At 32.5% G+C, this 25,791-nt stretch overlaps 2 protein-coding genes across 3 annotated transcripts; both read left to right on the top strand.

The window, feature by feature from the left end:
• The first annotated feature begins 859 nt into the window (after positions 1 to 859).
• Positions 860 to 24,604, top strand: LOC134724580 (growth hormone-inducible transmembrane protein-like). 2 transcript variants are annotated; one of them, XM_063587689.1, is made up of 8 exons: positions 860 to 945; positions 4,250 to 4,487; positions 19,469 to 19,580; positions 20,060 to 20,201; positions 20,787 to 20,985; positions 21,520 to 21,618; positions 22,070 to 22,241; positions 23,841 to 24,604. In XM_063587689.1, the coding sequence occupies exons 2-8, from the start codon at positions 4,283 to 4,285 to the stop codon at positions 23,923 to 23,925; spliced, it is 1,014 nt and encodes a 337-aa protein (XP_063443759.1). In that variant the 5' UTR covers positions 860 to 945; positions 4,250 to 4,282; the 3' UTR covers positions 23,926 to 24,604. The 2 variants fall into 2 exon arrangements, with proteins under 2 accessions (XP_063443759.1, XP_063443758.1); XM_063587688.1 differs by having other exon boundaries at positions 868 to 990.
• On the top strand, positions 13,352 to 17,397 carry LOC134726054 (uncharacterized). The gene is made up of 3 exons (XM_063590449.1): positions 13,352 to 13,453; positions 14,129 to 15,700; positions 16,136 to 17,397. Exons 1-3 carry the CDS (start codon positions 13,360 to 13,362, stop codon positions 17,395 to 17,397), a joined length of 2,928 nt encoding a protein of 975 aa, XP_063446519.1. The 5' UTR covers positions 13,352 to 13,359.
• Positions 24,605 to 25,791: the final 1,187 nt, after the last annotated feature.

Below are 25,791 nucleotides of genomic sequence, written 5' to 3'. Positions count from 1 at the left end.
ACATGCACCATGTCAAAATGCAACAGACAAACAAGTTCACAAACACTGACTAGACATTAAACACATGATAAACAGCATGCACCTATTCCACCTTTTTATTGTAATCTCAGGTGCTTGGGATGTATAAACAAACAGAGGCAGTTAGTTATAAGGGGCAGAATTCCAAGGCCCCCTTTTGTGAGAAAATTTGATTAATCATTGAAGGAATCACTATTGTCATGACCACTTTTTGGCAGTCAGTGCCCCAACTGATAAAAATGTCCAGATCCGCGTGACTCAGTGGCCGGTCCTGTCAGTCCTCTATAGTATAACGAGTCCGTTATAAAATGGCATATTAAAAGATATATGTCAAACTCGAGGAAAAGAATAGGGATAACGACAACTGGAACACAGTCGTGGTCATCAACCAGTCACCGGCAACTAAACGCCCGGCCTAAAACAAAAAAGTCAGTATAAGGAATGACTTAATTGACTTAATTTACACATTTATCTTTTGTCGGAATCCTTGATTCAATTGACGTCACAGCATTCCTTTTTCAAGGAAATTATGATAGCAAACTCCAATTCTGGAATATCGTAAATTTATCCATTTATTTCATGCATAGTATTATACATGTTATAGGTGTCATGCCGAGGTTCATGCCGATTAGTTCAAGTGCAAAACAGAAATCAACACGGTTGTAAAATTCCTTACAAAACCAGATATTCGTAGCCCAAACTTATATGTGTTTATTAAAGTCTGATCCACATTCTCAAATTATTTGCTAGATGGTGTTTTTTTAATATTTTATCGCTGAATAATAATCGTCTTTGTCTTCTGTCTTCTCGTCTTTCAGTGTTGGTTCTAGACTTTTCTGGTTGGTTATCGGTTACACCATTTCGTCAGCCATAAAGAGCGACAACTCATGTTGTAAATTTCGCATCAGGTTTGACATTGCATTTCTGGTAAATCGAGGATTTCTACACACTATTTATTTCAGTGGATAACAGGTATTTTGATAAATTTGAAAAATGTACCAACACACTTCATATTTGTCTTGAATAATTTTTAAATATTAATTTTTCAAGCATTTCCATTTAATTGCGTTTTTTTTTTTACGTAAGTCGTAACTGTTTTTGTCTGAATGTATTCAATCGAGCAAACTTATTTCACCTGCAGTAAAATGATGCAAAATTTTACTTCAATAAGTTGATTGACAAGTTACTCAAATATGACTAATTAATGTTATATAAAATGGTCATGGTAGAACTACATTTTAGTCATTTATATAATGATCAGCTGATGATGTAGACTGTAGTACTACAAGTAGAAGCACAGTTTTTTTTTTTAATTTTTCATGTGGATACCGCCCAAAGAGATGAGGACTGATGGTCTAAGTCCCCGACGTCTGACAGCTGATTTGCCTGGTCTCACTAATTAGTGACAACAAGCGACAAGAAGCGACAAGAAGAATTATTTTAGTGACAACAAGCGACAAGAAACTATTTAGCGACAAGAAAACATATTTTTTTAATTAGAATTAATTATTGCAATAAATATTAAAAGAATATGCCAAAGAAAATAATTTTAGCGATAAGAAAGTTAAAATTGATAGAAAAAAATGAAACATTATTTACATATTTATTTTATTATCTATTATGCATAACAGCCAGTATTACGTTTAATTATTGTATTATGAGATTACTTTTCCTTGTGTTTTAGAACATATTGGGCCATAAAAAAGAATAGATTTGTTTGCCCAAACGCTACCTATCCAGAAAAAAGCTGCCTACTCGAATTCTTTTATTGTCCTGATTTGAAGAAGTTTTTTTTAATCAGATAGGCATGAAGACTAATAAACACCAGATACTTCAATTTCTCTTTTTAAAAAAAGAAAAAGAAAATGCCTACCTACCTACCCACTGTCCCAACCTTTGGGTAGAGTTTGGGCAAACCAAAATCTTTTTAATTGTGGCCTTATTTATCTTATAATTTGTTTTTTAAAACTCTTTTCGTGCAATATATATTAAAGGCAATATATATTAAGCTCGCAAAATGAATTATTTGTGCATCATTGTCCTGAAAATATTGACACAAATTGTGAAATACAAAGAACTGAAATCAAACAAGAGGAAAAGAAAATTGAAATGTGAATGTTTTCATCTTTTTATTTGTTTATTGTCTCATTAAACGATATTTATCATGTTTTTGCATATTGATTGAAGATGAAAGGAAATTAATGACAATCTTGAGTTTTCAAAAGGTGTTCACTATTTACAATGATTGTATATTCTGGCGCAAGTAATTGTATAGTTTGACGGGTGTACAAAATTGAAGGTGTCAATTGAAAAGTTATTGTAGCAATAAAACAGGGAACATGCGCGTTGTTAATCCCATTTGATGTTCCACATTGTGTGTACTGTTATTACCTTAGGGTGAAGCCACATCTAATGTTGTTCCTATCAAGAACAATGAATTTTTATTAATGTTTAATTTCTTCATCTACCAATATACTAATATAAACTTCACAATCTCTTTCTTCCTCACAAATGTTTCATTTCTTCGTCTATCTATATAATAAAACATTTTAATTAGACATATCTGCTCGTAAATTTAAAAAAAAACATTACATACAAATTTCTTTATATCTAATATCTAGTATTTTAAAAAAAAATATTTTCTTGTCGCTAAATAGTCTTCTTGTCGCTTGTTGTCACTAAAATAATTCTTGTTGACGCTGGTTGTCGCTTCTTGACGCTTGTTGTCGCTAATTAGTGAGACCCAATTTGCCAGACAAGCTGGCCATGGGGGGTGGGTCTTTTTACCACCAAACACCCAAAACCCACAAACCACTAGGAAAAACTGTGATATTATACAATAAAGCGATAAAACAAATTAGATTACGTATAATTTAATCAATTTTCAGATTTTTATGGGCATCATTTTTCTGTTAAAATTGATAATCAATATAAGGAAAAACGTCTCCGGATTCATCACTTTCCGGATTTCATTGCGTGTCTTATTGAAATAATAAAATTCAAATATATTCATAAATAGTAATCAGTTCACGTATCCTTGATCTCTATATTCTCGGTTAGATTTTGATATTTGTCTCTTTTCTTATTATTGGTACAACTATTTTATAGAAGAGATAGAAGAAGAAGAAAAAAATGGAAAACAATATATTTGATGTGTCCATGGGGTTCTGCGGAGTTCTAAAAGTTGGGTGTTTTAGACTCTCCATTTCTGTTTTCTGTAGATATTAGGACCCTTCATCTTCTGATTTGTTGAATTAATAACTTAAATATTATATTTAAGTAACATTTATAACAATAAAAAAACATAATAATAAACTTTTTGGGTGTTCGGCGGTGGTGAAAAGACCTACCGGGCCATGGCCGTCAGAGCTCTCCCATATCAAAAAGTGGATATTTGCCCACCCAAAATAGATGGGCTGCTTTGTTGCTTCTGGAGCCGACTGAGGGCCTTAGAATTATATAAATTTGGCATCAATCTCTTCATTTTTCATTTATCAATATAAATAGATCAAAGCATGTTTTCAAGAGTATGAAGAGTAGAATTTCCAAACTAAAATCATTTTGGTTATAATTTTATTTCCTTTAATAATCAAATTTGAATTTATTAAAAATAATCATTATTAATAAAATATAATTGCATAAAGTTTACATTTTCTGAAGACTATTTATTCTTAAGTCATAGTTCTAGAGGCTTCCTCACAAGTTTGTAAAACTGTTATAGTCCTACATGCATATATGGATATGGCTTCCATGACCTGATGACATGTGTTTACTTTAACACAAGTGATGAAAAAATATTTCTGACAAAAGTCAGATTTCTATTGTCAAACATTGTCAAAAGGAATTTATATTTATATTGCAATAAATTATTCAGAAGGAGGTACATTCAGTTCAATACATTCGTTAAGCCATATCTGATCAGGTGGAGTCTATTGTAGTACAGGCGATGACAGCGTAAAAAAAACTGTCTGCAATTTTCACATGTTTTACTTCTTTAAATTTACATTTGTTAATCAGAAGATAAAAGCCGAGAACATCGAAAATATATTAACTGCGTCTCTTACAGGCTTTCTTTTAATTCTATTCACAGTTCCTTTCAAATGCAAAGACGATGAATATTTATTTTAAACGATGACGGAAGGGACACGAAAAAAAATTGTTTCATTAAGACATTGAAAAGGTCATATATAACAAATGTATAACCATGATAAATTACAATTTATTTTTGCAGAATTTGATTATAAAGAGAAGATAACATTGAAAAATGTCCACCATGATGGCTGCAGGCCTTACTCGTATTCCACTCACAGCTTTTGTGTCTGGCTTTGCCAAACCATCCCTACTAAGACCTACACAGAATACCATGGCAAGATTACAGATGTATGCTAATGAAACCAAAACTGCCACACGAAGGGCTGCAAAAAGAAGGTCACTAAAGGAGATTGCTATGGCCCCTGCAGGACCTGGAGGTATTTAAACAACAATTTCAGTCTGTTTATTTTAATCTATGAATATTAATCAGGTTAATGCAGACATATTTTATATAGATTTTACTACAATTGATACCCTTTTGATTATATTATTGGAAAATGACGCAGTCATTGTTCCATAACTGCCGACCTGATTTCTCTGCCTACCGCGCTTGGTTTCGTATTTACTAATTTCAATACAAACTGGAATGTGCTTGTGTTATCATTATGCATGAGCATTGTGTAGTAATCAGCCAGGAACCAGTTTACAAACTAACTGGTTTCTGTTTGTATTCCACTACAGTCGAACAAAGTGTTGTAGTTTGACAGGAACCAGTCCAGAATTTTGTAAACTACAAAACGTAATCGGTTATTATCATTCTGTTTTGGTGTTTCATACCGACTTATATGGTTTGAATAAGCTTAAGACCCTTCAAACATTAATGTGATAGGTATATTAAAGACTGTTTTACAAAAGGATGAAACTGTTTTGCTTTAAAAGTCGTACTATAGTGATATATGTTATGTACGGATTTCCACTCTCACCGGTTAATTTCTTCTTTTACACGTGCTTTTGAAACTTCCTGTTTAAACATCGCAAGTTTTAAAATTGTTTTTTGAGTGAATTAAACTTATTTTAACAATCACGAAGCGTTCGGGAATCATTTCAAGCAGTTTCTTCTTCTCTTTGATAATGGAAAATAGGTTTTCTCAAGAAAATACCGCAAACGATCGCAGAGGAATTGAAACGTACAAGTCAAGTCGGCACCTGGTTAAATTGGCATCTAGTCAAATCGGCACCTATTTGACGTCAATTCGGCTTCCAATAATATTTATTATAATATTTTCTATTCAATTAATTAATAACTGTTACCAAGTACATAGTGAATATTAGGTAAACAACGAAACCAAAGTGAATATGTTGTTGTGTATAAAAGTAAACAACGAAGCTATTGTTTTAACCATTAGACAATTATTAAAATTAAATGGAAAACTATGAGTCCCTTTCAATAAATCAAACGTTCATGCCAAATAATTAGCAAATTTAAGGTGGTTTTTTTTTCAGTAATGTTTAAACAGCATTAAACAAACAATCCTGTAAAAGACTCAACTGGTTAAATAATGCATACAAATATCCAATATCTCATGTATTAGTCCAAACAATAATGACGTCTGACAAGGCTATTTTATTTTTTTCTGGGACGCCTTCCTAAGACGTTCGTAGGAAGGCTTCCTAAGAAGGCGTCCCAGAAAAAAATTAACATAGCCTTGTGGTCATAGGAAGGTGTCCCAGAATAAAATTTAAAAAGCCTTGCCAGACGTAATAATTATTTGGACTACCCATATATATCATTAAAAATACACCAAAAAATTCATGTAGTTGAGAAAAATAAATACATACAAAATGTACATGAACATCCAAAAAAGTGAAAGTTAGTATTAACTCTTTTTGCTTTAAAAATTTACAACTGCATTTAAGTATTGAATGCTTTTTTTTTGTAAAAGCGTTGACCGAAGTACTTTTTGTATGAAGCGTGTAAGCGCTTCATTCTAAAAATGTGCACACGGTCAACGCTTTTGCAACCCTATGAGGTTACAAAAAGAAACATTCAATACTTATAATTACTTTTTTTTAGCTAGGATCATGAAAACACGAATTTTATAACTTTTTTATTCAATTCATCTGTGCACTTTATTGTGGGACCACGTGTTATCATGAATGAAAAGTTTTATTGAGTGATGCAATTGCTTGAGGAATAACATGTGATGTGCAGTTAGCCAATCAGAATAAAGTATTATAATGAAACATATATCAAATGTAATTATAACAAAATACATTACGTTGTAAGAGTTATCTCCCCAAACACTGTTTTTCTTGTGGCCACCTCTCCTTCGTAACCGTAAAAGATTTTATTTTACCAAATTGCTCGTTACATATTTAGGATAATAATATTCGTTTGAACCATAGCTCTATGGGGACTCCATATGAGAGTTATTCCCCCTTTTTCATTTGATTCAAGCGATATGCATTTTCAACTGGTAAACCATAACTGATAGAGACCTAGGGTCTTCATGAGGTCATTGGTACTAAAAATGAAAATGAGGTCAATATTTGGCTTATTTTCACTTCTTTTCAAATACTGTATGACATTTTGACAAATAATTTTTCATAAATTATTAGTTGCGACATGTCCTTACTTGTATATTTTGGTTGAAAGGCTGCGCATACAATAAAAGGGAGTTTTTGTCCATCTTACATTTAAAATTACGCATCAAGTGGTAGTACTCATTAACCAAACATATTAAAGACCTAGGATATTTTGATTCAAGGTCCATGGTTTGTGACCTTGAAATTGAGGTCAAGGTCATAGGTTAATAGGACGTCATAAAGCCATAGGAACTAACATTTTAAACTGATTTTTCATATTTCAATATAAAAATAGATCTTTTCTAGTGGAAAGACTTCAATTGTTCTCTGAACAATTTGTTTTTAATTTACTTCATATTTTGTGGGAGAAGGGGGTTCAGACTATGTGGTATCAGGTCTGTTTGCGCCCAATACACTTTCGCACCTCGCACGTTCACACCCAAGGTCCGTTCGCACTCTACTCATTCGCGCCCAATTATAATTCAAATTCAAGTTGAATAATTGGAAAATCATGATTGTTGTTTTAAATTGCTTTGGTGTAAATACTGAATGTATTTATAGCTTGGTATGAGTAAAACATTGAAGATTTTAAAGGAAAAACACAAAAGATAATTGTTTTTAAGCCCTTCCCCTGTGAAAAAAATGTGGGAATTCCTAGGATAATCCTTGGATAAAGCTGGAAAAAGATCCCAGTTTATCCTAGGATAATCCTAGGTTTTTAATCTAGGATTATGTGGGACGGTATTGGAACAAGGATTATCCCAGGTTATCCTGAGACTTTTTTGAAAGCTGGGTTTTTTCTAATTCAGTTATAGTCCTAGGTTGTCCCAAATATTAATCCCAGCTTTATATCATATCAATCCCAGCTTTATCCCACATCACTTAGCCTCAGTCCCAGGATGTCCATGATAATCCTATATAAGTCCCAGCTAAATTCTTTAAATTCCCAGCTCTGTCCTATACCAGTCCCAGCTTTTCCCAGAAAATCTGATGATCATTTGGGGTAAATCTTCCTTATAAAGCAGTGACAGTCTTTCTCAGGCTATTTTTTTCTGCAAAATCTTCTGAATCATTAAAATGTTATATATTTCAACCAATTATATTTTTATATATTTCAACCAATTATAATTGTAAAAATAATATATATTTACATGTATAAAAACTATTGAATACACTAGACAACATTATATAAGTTTGCAAAAAAACACTCATGACTGCTGAAAGTTTATTAAGTAGAATAGATTTGATTTGATTGTAAACAAAACAAATTGAATAAAATATCATAAAAAAAACTCATTGATATGTATAATTCCATTATGAAATACTGACAACAATGACGGATAATGAAAATGAAAATGTCAATGTTAATTTTTGTCACAATTATGTTAAGACATGTAAGATAGAAAAAATCTCCTGTCCTATTTCCTGGCAAACATCTTGAGCCTGTCCCTCATTTTCCCTCTTACTTCCTTTATTGCCACAGTATAGGCCTTGGCTATTAAATCTGAAAATATAAAGCGAGTGTAATATTACAATAACAACTAAAACAAATCTCATTTTTTTGCACATTTTTTGTTCCAGGATTCCTATATCATGTATATAGCGGTAAAAAGATTACATTATTTACAGTTGTTGAAAAAAGTTATTGTTCTTTTTTTATTACTAGTTAAAATCTCATGTCATTCAATCTTAGGTCAAATATTTATTTAATAATTTTTTTAGACTGCATTCTCTGTATTTTGAGTCATTTCATCAAATCCCAAATAATCATACTTGTGTCTGACCAAATTATGCTGTTAACCCATCTATTTTGGTGGCTTACTACATTTAGTCCTGAATAGTCTATGGATTGATTTTTTATACCTGTACCATTATATAAATGCATCAACCCTTTACACTACATCAATAACTTACCTTCTAAGAAACTTCTTTTGGTTTCATCAAGGCCAGGTCTTGGGTCATCTGTTTTTGTATTTTTTTTTTGGCCTAATAGGCTGCAACTCCTCAATTCATCTTCATTGAAAACCATTGGCATTGTTGCCTTAACAGCCTGTGTCACATCAGATCTGGATCTGACTGTTATTTCAATTTCATCCTGGAAATCCAAGGGAAAAAAGTCTTCATTATTTAATATCTTGATTTAGTAATGTCACCTATGCTGGCCAAAGCAACATATAGGGATCATTTATCATTAAATGCCTTCTGATTGTGACATCTGTACCAGATGTTTAGCACACTGTTTTTCACAACAAGTACAAATGTACATTAGCGTACACTGAGCTGAAATCTTTATCCCAATGTGTAATAAATATCTGTATTGCTAGTGTTTTATTTTGATATTTGATATATAGTATGACTTATCAATGGTAAATAAGAGATATAATAAGCAATATTTTGTTTATCACTTGACATATTTCTGAAGATTTACATACTGGTGTCAGATCAGTTACAAATTTAAAGGAAAAATCAAACCTAAACATTACTTATGAAAATGGAATGCTATAGTATTGCATGATTAACAATAATTCACAATAATATTTGAAAGGGCTGAATAAGTATTTTGGAAAATATATCAAAATAATTTTTTGGGAAAGTTATTCTTGGGCAAGTATCATGAATTTCAATGCATTTATTGTTTTTTGTAAAATGAACTTGTTATACTTATGCAAAAATATGCAAGGGAAAATTTAATCTTTTACCACAAAAAATAAATGACAGAGAAAAAAAAATGATAATACCTTTGTATATCCATTTATAACCATATTGTTCTCTTGATGGTTGTTATCTATATCTGCATCTTTAAGGTCAGAAGATTGGTTTTTCTGAAATAAATAATTGAAAATTAATTTATCATACTAAAATTGAATTTTCTTTAATAGGGAGATTATTAAGGGGGGACTGACATTTTACTGTGTCTTTTTTTCAATTTTGATTATGTTTTAAAGGTTAAGAGGTCGGTGTTTCCCTCAAGTTCTTGATTTATGCATGGTGGTGTCCATATACATTAACGTCAGGCCCTTTCCTTAAATAAAGTTAGTACCCTATGACTCTTCATTATCCCTCCCCCTTCAAATGTCATGATCCCCATTATTTCAGTCAAGCCCCATCCTTCAAACAATTTATACGAAAAACACTCAACTGAAGGATTTTATTCATTTATATATGCTAATAAGTATCTGTACTTCAATTAATCTGAAAAAATACTTTAAATTATAAATTGAATTATGTGTAACCTGTACAGTGTTATTGTAAAGTTTCAATACAGAATAGCAGAGGATAAACCTTCATGCCAAATATGTTTTGCACTCACCTTAGACTTCTTTTTTAGTTTTTCAACGTCCTTTTTCAGTTCTTTTATTTCTTTTTTTAAATATTTAAGTTGGTCACAGCATTTGTGACATTGACTTTGATCACCAGTATCTTCCTTCTCATCATCACTTATGACCTGTTCTATCAAGGGTTCAAAAGAAGTCCCACTTTCACAGAAGGAACTGGTATGGCTGGAGATTGGCCAATTATATGCAGTCTCTAGGCTTTGTCTAATTGGTGGTACTTGTATGTCCTGCTGAAATTGATGGTCATTGTTGTTCATGAGCATACTCATGTATGGAAAGGAGTTCTGTCCATTTGATGTACTTGGCTGGTTAAACATGTTTGAATTATAAGGATATAACTGTTGCAACTGATTTTGTTGAAAAAGCTGTTTAGGAACTGGTAAAGATGACTGACTTTGTTGAGGGGATAATTGATGAAGTGGTATTTGCATTGATGGATTTTGCTGAGACATTTGTTGATGAAGTGGTATATCATGCCATTTAACAGTTGAGACAGTTGAGTGACTGGTACACATGACTCATTTTGTTGTGGAAGTTGTGGAGTTACTGGTAAGTGTAGCTCCTTATGAATAGAGATTGGTTGCTGAACAGGTTGGTGAGACAGATGTTGTTGCGATATCTGAGGATGTGGTACACATGACTCATTTTGTTGTGAAAGTTGTGGAGTTACTGGTAAGTGTAGCTCCTTATGAATAGAGACTGGTTGTTGAACAGGTTGGTGCGACGGATGTTGTTGCGATATCTGAGGATGTGGTACATGTGACTGATTTTCATAAGGTTGTTGTTGAACTCTCTGGGAATCATCCTCATATGAGGTCTGTTGAGGTTTGGCTGCAACAAGTGGTGGTGTGGTGATATGATTTTTTTCATTCCGACTTCTGAGAAGTGAATCAACTGCTGTTTTTATAGCTTCTCTTGTGACAGCAGGTGAATTTCCATCATTTTCCTCATCATCACTGTCGTGGTTTTCGGCACCTGAAAATAATGTGAAAGAAAATATACAGATCTGAAAAACAATCTGCAAAAAGTAAATAGTGCTGCATATACATGTATTGCATCCCAACTTTTTTGCTTAATTGTGTTTAGTACATTTTATGTGTGACCAACTTTTTTGCAGATATTCAGAAAATTATTCTTGTTTTTATTTCTGTTGAAAAACAGAATTGTGAACGGACCATTGTTATGTCCAATCCATAATGCTATAGCACATATATTTTATAGAACTCATAGTTTATATTTTAACTCCGGTACAATTTAACACACTGAGAGTCTACTGAAATTACAACATACATGTATAATATATATTTGGTAAGATAGATAATATTTAAAAAAATGGACCGTAGAAAAGGTGATTATCCAAAATTGTCAACATGAGAAAGTTATTTCACTGACGGCGCAGAGAAAGTTGATGTTTGAAAATACATTTGTATATTAGAATTTCTTGTATGCACAGTAAAATATTAATGGCCCTGAAAAGGACCCTTTATAGGAAATATCATTCGGTTGGCACTAGTTAAACAAGAAAATCAAAAGGTTATTTGCTGGTGAATAATAGGGTTAATTAACCAAAAAATACCATGTAATGTGTTAACATATAGAATTGCTTGTAATATATTATAAGTTATATGGTTCGCTACTGGCCCCATACAGATCCATAGGGGGTGAGGTCGGAGGCTGAGTCACCTATGAATTTTATTCACCCTCTATGGATTCGTAGGGGGGTCAGTAGTTTACCGTATAACGAATTTATCGGACGCTGGACTTTTTTTGCGGCGTTTTGTTGAAAAATAAACAATGAAACTCAACAACATTGATACTTCGATGATGTCGCCATTAACGTGTCACGAACCGCATATGAAACTTACTTACCCCATACGGTCTCATAGGGGGTCACCATGTGACAGCGTTTAACCAATCACAACGTGATAATTCATCTGTGGTCCGATAAATATGTATGGAAGAACTTTTTTAGTAATGAATTACAGTATATGAAGAGATTTCAGTGGTTTAATCATGACATGTCAAGACTTACACTTACCTTTAGATTTTTTCACAGTTTTACCACATGTATCTTTCTTTTTTTTGGTTCTTGTTTGCTTTACTCCCACATTTGTTGTTTGTTTTCTTTTTCTGTTGGGTGTATGTCCAGGTGTGGTCTCTGCCAAGGCAGGTCTATCAATTATATTGGCATTGACCGTATTGTCCAAACCAGTATCAGCATTAGCTTGCTTTTTTTCAATAAGCTCTGTAAGCTTTTTGTCCATGGACTTCCTGCATTCTAAAAAAAGTAATTAGTTCAAACTGATAAAACTACATTGTACAGGACTTGTAACTATAAAATGTTCTTTAACATGTTTAAGGGAGCTATTTGACTGACGAACAGACCAGAAAACATAATGGTCCTCTTCTTCATTTACTAGGTGGGGCATAATAAACCGGATGTGGGTACGCAGAGCCTAGAACAGCAATTTGACTATTCGTACCCGCATGCGGGTACGCGCAGAGACTGCCTTGTTTTTTTGGTATCTATGTGTAAATGTCATTGTTTTTCCATCATTTAATTGTTCATTTGTATAGATGTCTTTTATTTCATAAGTTATAATATATAATGTCTTAAAATATATTTATGAGGATTGTTTTAATTTGAATCATGACCATTATATCTTACTTACAAGATTCATATTTTCTTCTTGTTCTTGATATACCTAACAATATCTTCCATTGTTGTTCCATGCATTTCTAATCAGGACGACATGCATAACATCCTTTGTTTTCATACATGCATTAGGGAAGTATCGTGCGTTCTTACCACCAATGGCTAAAATTTCAAAATCCCACAACTCTTTGTACCCGGGATATGATGCCTTTCCTTTGTCGCCGAGTTTAAAGTCATTCCATGGCTTAAGAGGCTCTTTAATTTTCCCCAGACTATGTACTGACATTTTACCACTGTCAGTCGGCCATAACATCACAGCAAATTTATTCTGGGCTTGCATTTCTGTTTCTTTGTAATCGTGGCTGTAACTGTAGTCGTTCAAGTTATTTGAAAATAGCGCTAGGTGTCAAGTTACTTTCTGTTTACCAAATACGGGAACTAGAGATGCATCTAAACACCGACGAGTAAATACCGATAATATTAACGCGCTTTCGATGTGTTTTAAAACGTGATACGTATGTGGTAGGGATTATCATCGTTTTTAATCGTTTATTAGAAGATGGGAATAAACAACATCACAAAAGCACGAAGAACAAATAATTATTAAGGTTTGTTATTTGCCTTTTCGGTTTTAGCTTTACCGTGATTTTCGGAAACTCTCTAGAATTATCATGCTTTATCGTGATTTTCGGAAGCGCTCTAGAATTTTCTTAATGGAAGATAACAATAACAATGAATGAAGTCGAAGAGTGCGAAATTTGTGGCAAACTGTTGAGTAGAAAACAGAGATTGATATCCCATAGAGAAAAAATACATGGCATAAAACGTAAGATTAGAAATTGTCTTGTTCAGAACTAGGACATCATTGTGTAAATTGTATGCATTTGAAAGTTAAAAGGCACCAGTAAAAATGTAACATGATACCACACATGATGCCGGACATTCACAATTATTTACCGTCTCTAAATTATTATAGTGTAGTTTTTACTATTTTCTCCCGATCTTCTTTAAGCTTCAAATACAAGTTTATAAAGATAGTGTTTGTTGAAAATCATTGAACATTCACATTCCATTTAGTATCTGAAAAAAGGGGGGATTTTTTTTCTGGGGCATACATTTGTAACATTTTTCAAGTGTTGGATCATAATCTATGTGAGAGCTACATATTTGTTTTTTTAGGGGTATTTTCTTTAAGGATTTCTGATGGGTTCCTAGTCAAACATCATGAGCATCTGGGGGATTGAAATTGCTTGAGCATTTAATTTCTTAAGGGGTCTTTGACAAGGTACATGTACAAATGTACATGTAGTGTTTTATCCCCACTTCTGTTCAGAAATTAAATGGAATGGTCTGTTTTAAAACTTTGCATTAATTTCAAAATTAATTATCAACAGTATATTTATTATTTGCATTCGACTGTAATGAAAATAAACACTGATATGATAAACATATTTTTCATTGAATAACTATTAAGACATCCAATTTTTTTTTTATATTCTAGCTGACCATGAAGCGAAGAAGTACAAACTTTACGTAAGCAATTCTGCAGTACCAATTCCTAGGACAACAGCGTTTCGAAAAAGAAAATTTGACCAAGAAACATGTACCCCGTCTGTAACAGTATCAGGACAGTTAGATCTAGAATGCCAAGAGGAATCCACAACATTTGAAACAAGATCAGAAACTGCTGAATCTTCATCTTTATCAAATTTAGAAAGTTGTCATTCATCGTCAATACATGAAGAAGAACTTGCACATACTGTTTCATATAATGAATGCACATCTTCCCAGAACAAACTTGAAACTGGTATGTTAGAAAGCATATCTGATTTAAATGAACATGAGGTCTTGAACAGCAATTCAGCAGAAATACATATACAAAATGTATATGATAAGACAATGCAATCTTTCCCAGTTGCATGGGAATGTGAGGCAGCTGCTGCTGAATTATCTGATTGTGATTCATCTGCAACATCTATTTCTAGAGACTCTGATAGTGATATTGATACAGATTTTGAATCAGATATATCTTCATCTTCTGAATTAGATACTGATACTGAGGACAACATATTAAGTGATGACTCAAGTTTCGATCAGCCAGAAATCGCTAATTCAGAATCACAGACAAAACTGACCCATGATGAAGAAAAAGACATGGCATTACTATCCCTGCTGTTAAGATACCATTTAGGAGAGAGTGGATCTCGTGATGTAGTTAAAATCCTTAACATTTTTAACCCTGAAAACAAAGTCAAAGATCCTAATAAATTAAAAGCCTGTATTGGTTCAACTGAGACACAGATATATGAATTCTGTGACAAATGTTATACACTGTATACTGAAGAAGACATTTTTCAATGTGCAATAGCAGGATGTAATGGCATAAGGTATAAAGGGCCAATTAACAAGCAGCAACTGAAAAGAAAGAAAACATACTTTACCTGTCTACCAGTGAAACAACAAATAAAGGATATATTACAAAGGGAGGGCATATGGTCAAGTATAGTGAAGTACCGTGCTGACTGTAAAGCAACAACTGATGTGACTGATATAGTTACAGGAGAAATGTACAGAGATTTATGTAAGCCTGGTCAGTTTATGAATGGAAAGGATAATTTCACTTTGCTTTTCAACACCGATGGTGTTCCATTATTCAAATCATCCGGTGTTTCAATATGGCCAATCTATCTTGTTATCAACGAATTACCACCAGTTTTAAGATTCTCCAGGAGAAACATGATAATATGGGGTATTTGGCAGTCCAAAGGTAAACCGGTCTTCAGGACATTTCTGCAGCCCTTTATTGAACACATGAATCATTATGATAGACCTAAAAGACAATGGGTATCCATATCTGTAGATGGTAAGACATTTCTTACCAGAGGTCTTCTATTGGCAAGTACAATGGATTTGCAAGCAAAAGCGTATTTGACTGAAATGACCCAACACAATGGAAAAAACAGCTGTATTACATGTGAAGATCCTGGTGAAGTGGTGAAGCAAGGACGTGGTCATACCAGAGTTTATCCACACCGTAATGATACTGATTTGTATAAAGTCAGAAATTCAGCAGGTAATTAAGATTATACGTGTCTGCATGTCATGCATGTAAAATGATGATTATAAAAAATGTAAAAATAAGATAATGTGGTAGATATATTTATGTATGATTGCCAATGAGACAACTACTCCCAATAAAACAAGTAATGATCATGATCATGATGATGAATAAATGAATAAGCAGTGATGTAGGCTGTCATAAAATCTTCAACACAGAGCAAAAAAACATGCACCTGGTGTACATGTGTAATCTTTTACACACAGTATTTAACATACAACCATGAACATGGATATTTTCATTTTCTGAAATAAGAAATATTGAAAGCGTTTGATTAAAAATATCAATGATTATAAAAACATGAAACATATAAAATAACTGACATGATTGACAATTGTCTTTGTTTATTGTTGAAATGATAATGCATGTTCAGTTATTTTTTTTTTATAGAAATCCTAGCTTGTGGACTAGCTGCACTTCAGACAAATAAGCCTGAGATGGGAGTTAAAGGGGTATCGTCATTGCATGGGCTAGAATGGTTTGATATGGTCTGGGGACTGGTTCCAGACTACATGCATGGAGTTTTACTTGGTGTAACCAAAATGTTGATGAAACTTTGGTTTTCATCATCACATGCTGGTAAACCTTACTTCATTGGAAGGGCCATAAAACAAATTGACAAAAAACTTAAGAAGATGAAGCCTACTGACGACATTACAAGACTTCCAAGGAAAATTGAAAATAATATGCATCATTTGAAAGCATCCGAACTCCAGATGTGGTTACTTTTTTATTCTGTACCGTGTTTGATTGATATCATGGTGTCTGAATACTTCAATCATCATTGCCTCCTTGTGGAGGGAATATATATATTATTAAGTGACAAGATCACTGCAGTGCAGTTAAATCATGCAGAACATATTTTGAACTTATATTATGCACAGTTTGGCAACTTATATGGAGTAAATAATTGTACAATAAATCTGCACAATACTTGCCGACATCTTACATCGTATGTCAGAAAATTGGGACCACTCTGGGCATGGTCATGCTTCGCATTTGAAGATATGAATGGTACAATTTTGGAATCTGCACATGGTACAGGAGATGTTTGTTCCCAAATTTTGTGGTCTATGCAGGCAAGAAAACGACTCACTGTTGATTGTTCTAAAATGGCCAACTCAGAATTAAGAAATTTTGTCGTAGAAGCAATGAACACAAGAAGAGCAATAAAAATAAAACATGTTGCAGAAAATTGTAAAATTGCAGGGGGAATGAAGTCAGAAATTCTTGAAGCAGATATTTTAAGACAACTCAGACAAGTATTGAATTTACCACAGCCAGATGATGATAGTAGTTTAGGAACAATTTCAAAAGTTGGACGCATAGTCAAAAATGACCAAGTTATATTCTCCAAAATCTATAGTAGAATGACCAAGAGAATTGGCCATGTAGTGTTGATAAATAATATTAATACATGCACTTCTGACAATTCTTCCCAGATAGCATCTATTCAATATTTTGTATTGCACCGTAAGAGTAACAAATGTGCGGCAATTGTGAAATACATTACACTAAAGGAAGAAATGGCATTGGTTCATAGGTCTATTAGTCATTTAATTACTGTGAACCCTGAAGATCTGAATGCCAAAAACTGTGTTATATTAGTTGAAAATATCCAAGAAAAACTGCTTTATCTTGACAATGCTTGATGGAAACACAAAATATCCTTGCATTGCCAGACTACCAAATTTATATGGACAAAGTTCCTGAATGGATTGAATGATAATGTACTTAAAATTAATAATTTTCACTGAACAATTTGCTAGAAAATTAATTTTCACAAATCAAGTTTAATTATTTAACATTTCTAAAATTACTGTGTATAAAGATAATGTTCATGCACATGTTCACAATTTGTATCTTTTTTAACAAAAATTTCTCAGACATAAAAAGTTTGGACTCTAACATTTTTACTCTTGTCTTTACAAATCCTAGAAAGTCCTTGCTTAATCCCAGAGTTCTGCAAATTGAAAAAACAACTAAGTATTTCTGGGACTTGTGCTATTCTTATCTGTCCCAGCTCTTGCCACAAATTTCCAATAATCCCAGGATGTCCTTAGATATCCCAGCTTTTTCCAGCTCATATAATTTGTGGGAATCCTAGGTTGTCCCATATAAAATGAATATCCCAGCTTTTCCCAGGTTCACCCACAAAGTAAGGCTGGGACGTCCTAGGACAATCCTGGGATTACCTAGGATAAATCCATTATCTGGGATTCTTTTTCACAGGGGTTTGATCTGAAACAACGAAACAATAAAATATAGGAACCAAAATATAGCAATCCACTATTATAACCAAAACATGATAAAATTTATTCAACACACAGAAAAAAAAAATAGTCAGAATCTCACTTCATTATGAAAGAGGTCAATGAAACAAAGTATAGCAATTTAACACTAACCAAAACATGATTAAGAGTTATTCAACGCTAAATAAAACGTTGACAAAATACCACTTTATTTAGAAAGGATTATTATTATCTTTAACAATACGCTATCCAAAACATGATTAAGATTTATTCAACACAAAAAAAAAATGCTGTCTCACTTTATTTTGAGACAATGACAACAATTATACTTATAAGAAAACACTTGCTTACAGAGTTAAACACAAAACCAATTAAGATTAGTTGCGAACATGTAGGGTGTGAAAGTGAAAGGGGGCGAACATGAGTTAGCGCAAACGTGAATGGGCGCGAACGGACCCGGATTCAGCCTATGTACCAGTGAGAAATATAGAAACTTTCTACGGTATTTATTTGTACAATTCAGGTAGTCTTGACCTATTCATTTGTCTTTAAAAAAAAACCAGCCAGTTGGCACCTTCACTTCACACACACAGATATACGAATATCAAGTATATGCTTACGAGACATGTTGCATTGCATCCAGACTTGCATAAAAACTATCCCAATATTAGAGACAGTGGCGTCATTTTTCTTCAGAGCTTTCAGCTCTTTGATTGACTAGGGTACTGGTATGTAACATTGTACAAAATTGTATATTGATCTTTTTGAGTTTTCTGAAATTCAAAATTTGATACTTGTGTTTTTACTGTTATTACACGTATAAGATTTAAAAATAAGCCACTAATAAGTATTTCTTATATAAGTTGATTCTAAAAATAAAATATGTACATGTAATTTATTCTTCATAGATACATGTAAATAAGAAGATGTTGTATGACCATGATGAGTGCCAATGAGACAACTTTCCATAAGTCATAATTTTTAAAGTAATTACTAAACAATTATCTAGGTCAAAGTATGTCTTCAACAAGTAGCCTAATGGCTCTCTCACCGAACAGCAATCTATAAAGGACCCCAAAATGTTAATACAGAATTTACAGGCTTAAAACCCTTGATGTCCTTAGTTTTGAAACCATTATTCATTTCAATTACATGTACTTGTATGCAGCTTTTTATAGATTGTTATAACTGGTCCCACAATTAAGTCCATTGTAAACAGTCCCAATGATAAATACAATGCATTCAAATATATATAACAATACTGTATACATTACTAAACATGCTTAAGTCCCTATCTGAAATTTGTCCACAAATGTTGCATATTTATATTTATATATAGAAATTAAGATACAGGTAGCATTATAAATGTTTCATAACCAAATTGTAAACATTGAATATGCATTAACATAATTAACATGAATATGTAAGTAATACACATGTATTTTTATTTTATTTTTTATTTTCATTTCAGCTTTTAGTGTTGGGAAAGGACTGGTAGCTGGTGGTTCTGTTCTTGGTCTAGGAGCTTTATGTTACTATGGCCTCGGAATGTCAAGTCAGCTTGGAGCTGTAGATAGAGCAGTGTAAGATACAATTCTGTTTTATGATTTCTGCTGACATCTGCAATTGTTTGATAATAAACATCAAATTATGATAATATTTCAATTTTTCTAAACAAATAAATACTTGGGACAAGTTTGCCATTTTTATTAAAAGTTTATCTGATGACAAAGCACAAAACAGATTGTTCAGGAGATAGCTGATAAGATTTGAGATTTTCCACTAAAATTTAAATCCATCAATTACAAAGTTTTAACTTTAATAATCATGATAATCAGATAATACTTGTATGTCCTTGAACTCATGAAATTTGAAGACATTCTTTCTTTTACATTTAATTTATTTAAAAATAGTATCTTAGCTTATAATTATAAATAAACAAAGGTCCCATAAAATCTTCCAGTATATTAAAATAATTTTTATCTGAAATATTAATAAATTTTTTTTAAGAGAAGCTAATTGTTACTTTGAATATATCTTTTATATCGAGAATCTTTAACAGATTGTGGCCCCAGGAAGTACGACAAAGGATCAGAGATACCTACATGTATTTTGGTGGCAGTGTGGCCATCACAGCGGCATCTGCAATAGCTGTTAGTAGGAATCCAAGACTCATGGGACTAATGATGAAAAATTCATGGATGGTATGCTGAAACTAGAAATTAAAGATTTTTAGATTATCATTATTAATCTCAACAAAATTTATTCTCTCACTTGAGCTGGAACAGCCAGAGTGAGAAAAGTAATTGAGTTGAGAGAACCAATGATAATCTGTTTATTGTCATTTTACCTATGACAATGTTATTGATTTCATTGACAACTAGCACATCCCCCCTTAGTTTCTAGCGATAATTTTTCATATCACTTGACGCCCCTGAGAAAGAAAATTATTAGTCAGCAAGATCAAAGGAAAATTTGTAAAAAAAGCGATAACTATATCAAATTTTTATCCCAAAATACTAATTGAGAAAATTTACATCAGATTGAATCTTCAATAAAGAAAGATCTGATTTATAAATTGAAATGAACAAAAAGATAAAGCATATTTTCACAATAAATAAAACGACATTGAAAATTTTCAAAAAATTTGTAACCTTAATAAAGATTGAGTTAGTTCCCTTTTACTGTTTATTTTACATGTTCAACCAAATTATAAATCTTCAATGTAGACTTTAAAAAAAAAGTTATACCATACATATTGGATCACTAAGAAGATGCTTTTATTATAGGCAATTGGTGTAACCTTTGCCACAGTAATTGGTGCAGGAATGGTCTGTCGGTCAATTCCATACCAAGAAGGCTTTGGTTCCAAGCAGTTAGCATGGATAGCTTACAGTGGTATTTTCGGTGCTGTTTTGGCCCCTATGACCTTAATGGGTGGACCCTTGTTAATCAGAGCAGCTTGGTATACAGCAGGAGTGGTAGGGGGTAAGGTTTTAAAGAATGCGGTATTAATTTTTTATGAGGAATTTCAACTTAAAGTATGTAACTTATTGATTTAAAATACTGTTCAATATTTATTTTCAAGGGGCCAAAAAAGTAAACTTCTAGGCTACATTAAATACATGTACATGTACTGTGAATTCATTAATATTTGTTGGATACTAATTTTCATGGATTTCGTGGGTACAGGAGAACCACAAATTCAAATGTTCACTTTATTACAAATTGTCTACAGGAATGTATGCCATGTATGCAGAATTTGCCCAAACCACAAATTTAAATATCCACAAATATGCAAATTTTCCCCAAGGCACAGCAATTGGTACCCACGAAAATAAATTAATCTACAGTACTTGAAACCAAAAAAAAGGGGGTAATAAAACGAGAGTACCAATTTGTTTTGGATTAAACAAAAGAAATCTTTCAATAACTTTAACTGTCAGACAGATTTTTTTTGTAAAAAATATATTCTCTGTTTATATTTAAAATTTAATACTTCATGTGTTTGCATTGGAACAGGTCTTTCTACAGTTGCCATGTGTGCTCCCAGTGAGAAATTCCTGAATATGGGAGGACCTCTGGCTATTGGTCTCGGATTTGTATTTGCATCTTCCCTTGGTAAGTGGAATTCTTTTGTAAAGAGTATAAGAATTATGCTGCATGAATTTTATGGTTTATTTACAACCCCAGCTAGTCAACTGATGGATCATTTATAATCATCAACCTTATTTATTTCAAATAGTATCAGTCAGTCAGTATTCAAGAAATGTTCATGTGCTAACACAATTTGCAAGGTTTAATTTAATGACATGATGAAAACATAATTGACAGAATAAGAAAACCAATTAAGCATTATTTTGTGGCAGTCTTTACAATAAATTTTAGATTGACAAGCCTTTAGCTCAATTTTACAAAATTTTTAGTTGGATTCTGTTAGCTTGTTGAGAGGAATTTCACAAGTCTGATAGCAATTTTTCAAGCCTTGGACGTCAGACTTTTGGTAAAGCATTACAATTCTTGTGGTGACTCCTAAAACTATAACATGTATAAGTTTACTGATTATTTTCAGGAAGTATGTTTTTACCACCCACCACAGCTTTAGGAGCAGGTTTATACTCAATAAGTGTCTACGGTGGATTAGTCCTGTTTGGAATGTTTTTATTATATGACACACAGAAAATCATCAAAAAGGCAGAAAGTCATCCACCCTATGCTATGCAAAAATTTGATCCAATAAATGCGTAAGTTTTGATTTCTTATTTGAATTTTTTGTTTCAGCAATTATATAAATATAAGAAGAAAGTATGGTATTGACAGTGTGCCCTTCTGCTTTAAATAGAAAGTCAGCCCTCCATTGGCGCCCTCACCCCTCCCTTTTTTCTTTAAAAGCCAATAATGCATCCATCAGCCTTTTTAAAAAAACATTTTTTTTTTTAACTTTATCTCTTTCTGTTAACATGGTATACACTAATTTACTGACATAAAAGTGCAAATATAATTACCATAAATTTGCAAATCCTGTAAATTACCTTTTTGCCTTTTAACAAATAAACTTTTCTATTAGAATATATCTTTCAGCCTTTCCAGTATATTTTTAACCTCATTATTTCAACACCTGCACTGATTATTTAACTGCAATAAAGGTACAAATAATTATTCTACAGAAGTTTTATCACCTGAATTTATGATTGGTTGCTGCTAATTAGGTGGTTATTGCATTCACCTTACAACAAATGGAAGTTTTTAACAACCTTGACTGGCATTCACCTTTCCTATTAGTTTTCCAGTTTATTTTCGACTTTGAATGTTTTATTTGTATCTTCAGCCTCTCTTTTTTCACACTATTCCTAGGAACAATAGAACAGTACAAGTTGATATTTCAAGAGCAGCTTGACCCTAATGAGTTGTTACATATGAGCACTTTTCAGATGTGACACTTTCTTTTTGTAAAAGGTATACCTATAATAAGCCTTTGTAGGTTTTATCACTTATGCTAATTAGGTGATTATAAAGATAATTGGATAATCCTAGGTATCAATATATAGTGCATGGTGTGAATATTCACAATGTTTATTTTAGTAAAAATAAATTTGTCACATTTTTATCCAGAACCATTTGACAATTATATTGAGAAAACAATTTTGACTATAATGAGTTGTAACATGTGTAAGTTGCGAGCACTTTTCAGATCTGCCATTAACCTACTTCCTATAAAAGGTACCAATATAATTAACCTTTGTAAGTTTTATCTGCTGATTATTGGGGATTGTGGTCTAGTAAACATATTGCATAATGATTCTTGTCTGAATACCTTAGTTTCTTATCAGACTACATTTTGTATTTTCAAATTTGCAGAAATGTTTTCCTCTCATTAATCATGGTCCTCTGATGAGTTTGATAAATAGAAAAATCTGAAATTGTCCGGTTACAATTTTATTTTTGAAAGCAACTTATTCCATTGTTAATCATGTTGCTTGGATAGCGCCATCATTTCTTTTGAAGTCCTCTATAAATTTACAACTAATAAAATGTTGGATTAGTTCAATCCTGAAAGTAATCTGCAATTGGGAAATATTTCTTTTGATGGGAATGGGGAATTGTAAAACTATCTCAGATTTCATTGTCTTAACCTTGCAGTAAGGTAAGAGCCTCTTTTTGAATTTTGAGATTAAAAACAGCAATAAAAGCGCTATTTCTTTGCTTTTTGTGTGCATATACTGATTGTGTGTACTGTATGGATGCCTGGTATCTATTGTTTTTCTATAAATAAAAGCTTTATCATAAAAGTTCTTATCATTCTTCTTTAGTATTTAACAACGATTTACTCTTTTTAATTTCAGATGTATTGGAATATACTTGGACACAGTCAACATATTTATTCGTATAGCTATGATCCTTTCAGGCGGAGGTGGAAAGAGAAAATAATCATTCTAATAAAGTTTTGATATTAACAAACAATACATTCTGACAGTTGAAGTTGATCTGGACAGTGAATTTCCATCTGTGATTATTGACAATTTACATATTTGTACCTGGATTCATTGTTTTTTTCATTGTCTTATGAGTTTTATCAACATTATGACAACATGCTATTAACACATCACTTATTTGTGTGTATTAGGCAAAAATAACATGCTTACTGTACACAGCTTTATGTTTATCCTTATCTCAAATATGGTTGATTGCTAGAAGAACTAACTTAAATCCAATGTGAATTTTAGGCTACACAATTTTTTTATAGAATATCCACATTTCCATTTGAAATTAAACATGTTAAATGGCAAGACCATTTAAATTTTTAAAGTGCTTTTTTGTTCATGCAAAATTAAGGGTAAGATTAAAAGGTTAAAAAACAATCAATAATGGATATTTATTTGAAAAGTTGAATTTAAATACAAAATGCTTCAAAGATGTGATAAATATATTCTTCGCCTTAAAATAAACAACCGGAGAATTAATAACATATAAAACAGTATAGACTTGATGCATTATTAAATATTTATGTTTATAACAGTTTTGTTTATTGTTTTGTCTAAATATTTGGTTTTATCAGTTTATAATTGATGTCTTTTTTTATTATTTCGTATAAAGAATATATGTGTTGTACTGGTCAAATAAATACATTCAGTATTTACACCAAAGCAATTAAAAACAGCAATCATGATTTTCCAATTATTCAACTGAAATTTGAATTAAAATTTGGCGCAAACGTGTAGAGTGCAAACGGACCTCGGGTGCGAACGTGCGAGGTGCGAAAATGTAGGGTGTGAAAGTATATTGGGCGCGAACAGACCTGATTTTGCGTCCGTCGTCTGTTAACTTTTACAAAAATATTCTCCTCTGAAACAACTTAGTAAAATTTAACCAAACTTGCCCACAATCATCATTGGGGTATGTAGTTTCAAAAATGTGTCTGGTGACCGGGCCAAACAACTAAGATGGCTGCCATGGCAAAAAATAGAACATAGGGGTAAAATGTAGATTTTGGCTTATATCTCTGAAACCAAAGCATTTAGAGTAAATCTGACATAATTTAATTTGTTTATCAAGTGAAGATCTATCTGCCCTGAAATTTTCAGATGAATCAGACAACCTGTTGTTAGGTTGCTGCCCCTGAATTGGTAATGTTGAGAAAATTTTGCAGTTTTTGGTTATTATTTGGAATATTATTATAGAAAGAGATAAACTGTAAACATCATCATAATGTTCAGCAAACTTGAAGTATAATCTACATCATCCAGTGGCGGATTCAGAGGGGGGCGTAGAGGGCGTACGCCCCCCCTTTGCGCGGACTTTTTTTTTTTTTTGGAAAATTATTAATCAGACTAGACTTCGTGAACTTTGCCATTTCCCGAGTATTTAATTTTTATACGACAATTCTTTACCTATCAATATATTTTTCGCTGGTATTTACTGATTGTCAAAGTCATGTGATTTGCTATGGTGGAGTTGACCAGTGCGTTGAAAAAACGGCACACGGTCAATTCAAATTACAGTAATACACATTGCTTATAGGCTGAGGATGTCATGACAATCAGGAAACCGTCAAAGCGACACAGGATTGAGCAAGAACGTATTGACTTCTATTTCACTATTCTACCAAACAGAAAGTAATAGTAAATACTCTATAGACTATTTCACTTTCATGAAAAAAAAGTTCCACAAAATTATTTACCTACGAAAACATGTTTAACCCCAAATGCCCCAGCTTATTTTATAAATAAAAAAGTTGAATAATGATCCCCAGTCACCCTGCCGCATTTTTGCGCCTGTTCCAAGTCAGGAGCCTCT

This window comes from Mytilus trossulus, chromosome 7, assembly GCF_036588685.1.
Source record: "Mytilus trossulus isolate FHL-02 chromosome 7, PNRI_Mtr1.1.1.hap1, whole genome shotgun sequence".
Classification (NCBI taxonomy): Eukaryota; Metazoa; Mollusca; class Bivalvia; order Mytilida; family Mytilidae; genus Mytilus; species Mytilus trossulus.
The sequence above is the reverse complement of the archived record's forward strand: the minus strand, read 5'-3'. Positions and strand labels throughout refer to the sequence as shown.

Excerpts from the sequence above, each read along its gene's own strand:
- LOC134724580 (XM_063587689.1), top strand. The coding sequence starts at position 4,283 with ATGTCCACCATGATGGCTGCAGGCCTTACTCGTATTCCACTCACAGCT. Across the intron at positions 4,488-19,468 it reads GGCCCCTGCAGGACCTGGAG|CTTTTAGTGTTGGGAAAGGA; the intron begins GTATTTAAACAA and ends TTTTCATTTCAG. Across the intron at positions 20,202-20,786 it reads TGATGAAAAATTCATGGATG|GCAATTGGTGTAACCTTTGC; the intron begins GTATGCTGAAAC and ends CTTTTATTATAG.
- LOC134726054 (XM_063590449.1), top strand. The coding sequence starts at position 13,360 with ATGAATGAAGTCGAAGAGTGCGAAATTTGTGGCAAACTGTTGAGTAGA. Across the intron at positions 13,454-14,128 it reads AAAAATACATGGCATAAAAC|CTGACCATGAAGCGAAGAAG; the intron begins GTAAGATTAGAA and ends TTTATATTCTAG. Across the intron at positions 15,701-16,135 it reads TAAAGTCAGAAATTCAGCAG|AAATCCTAGCTTGTGGACTA; the intron begins GTAATTAAGATT and ends TTTTTTTTATAG.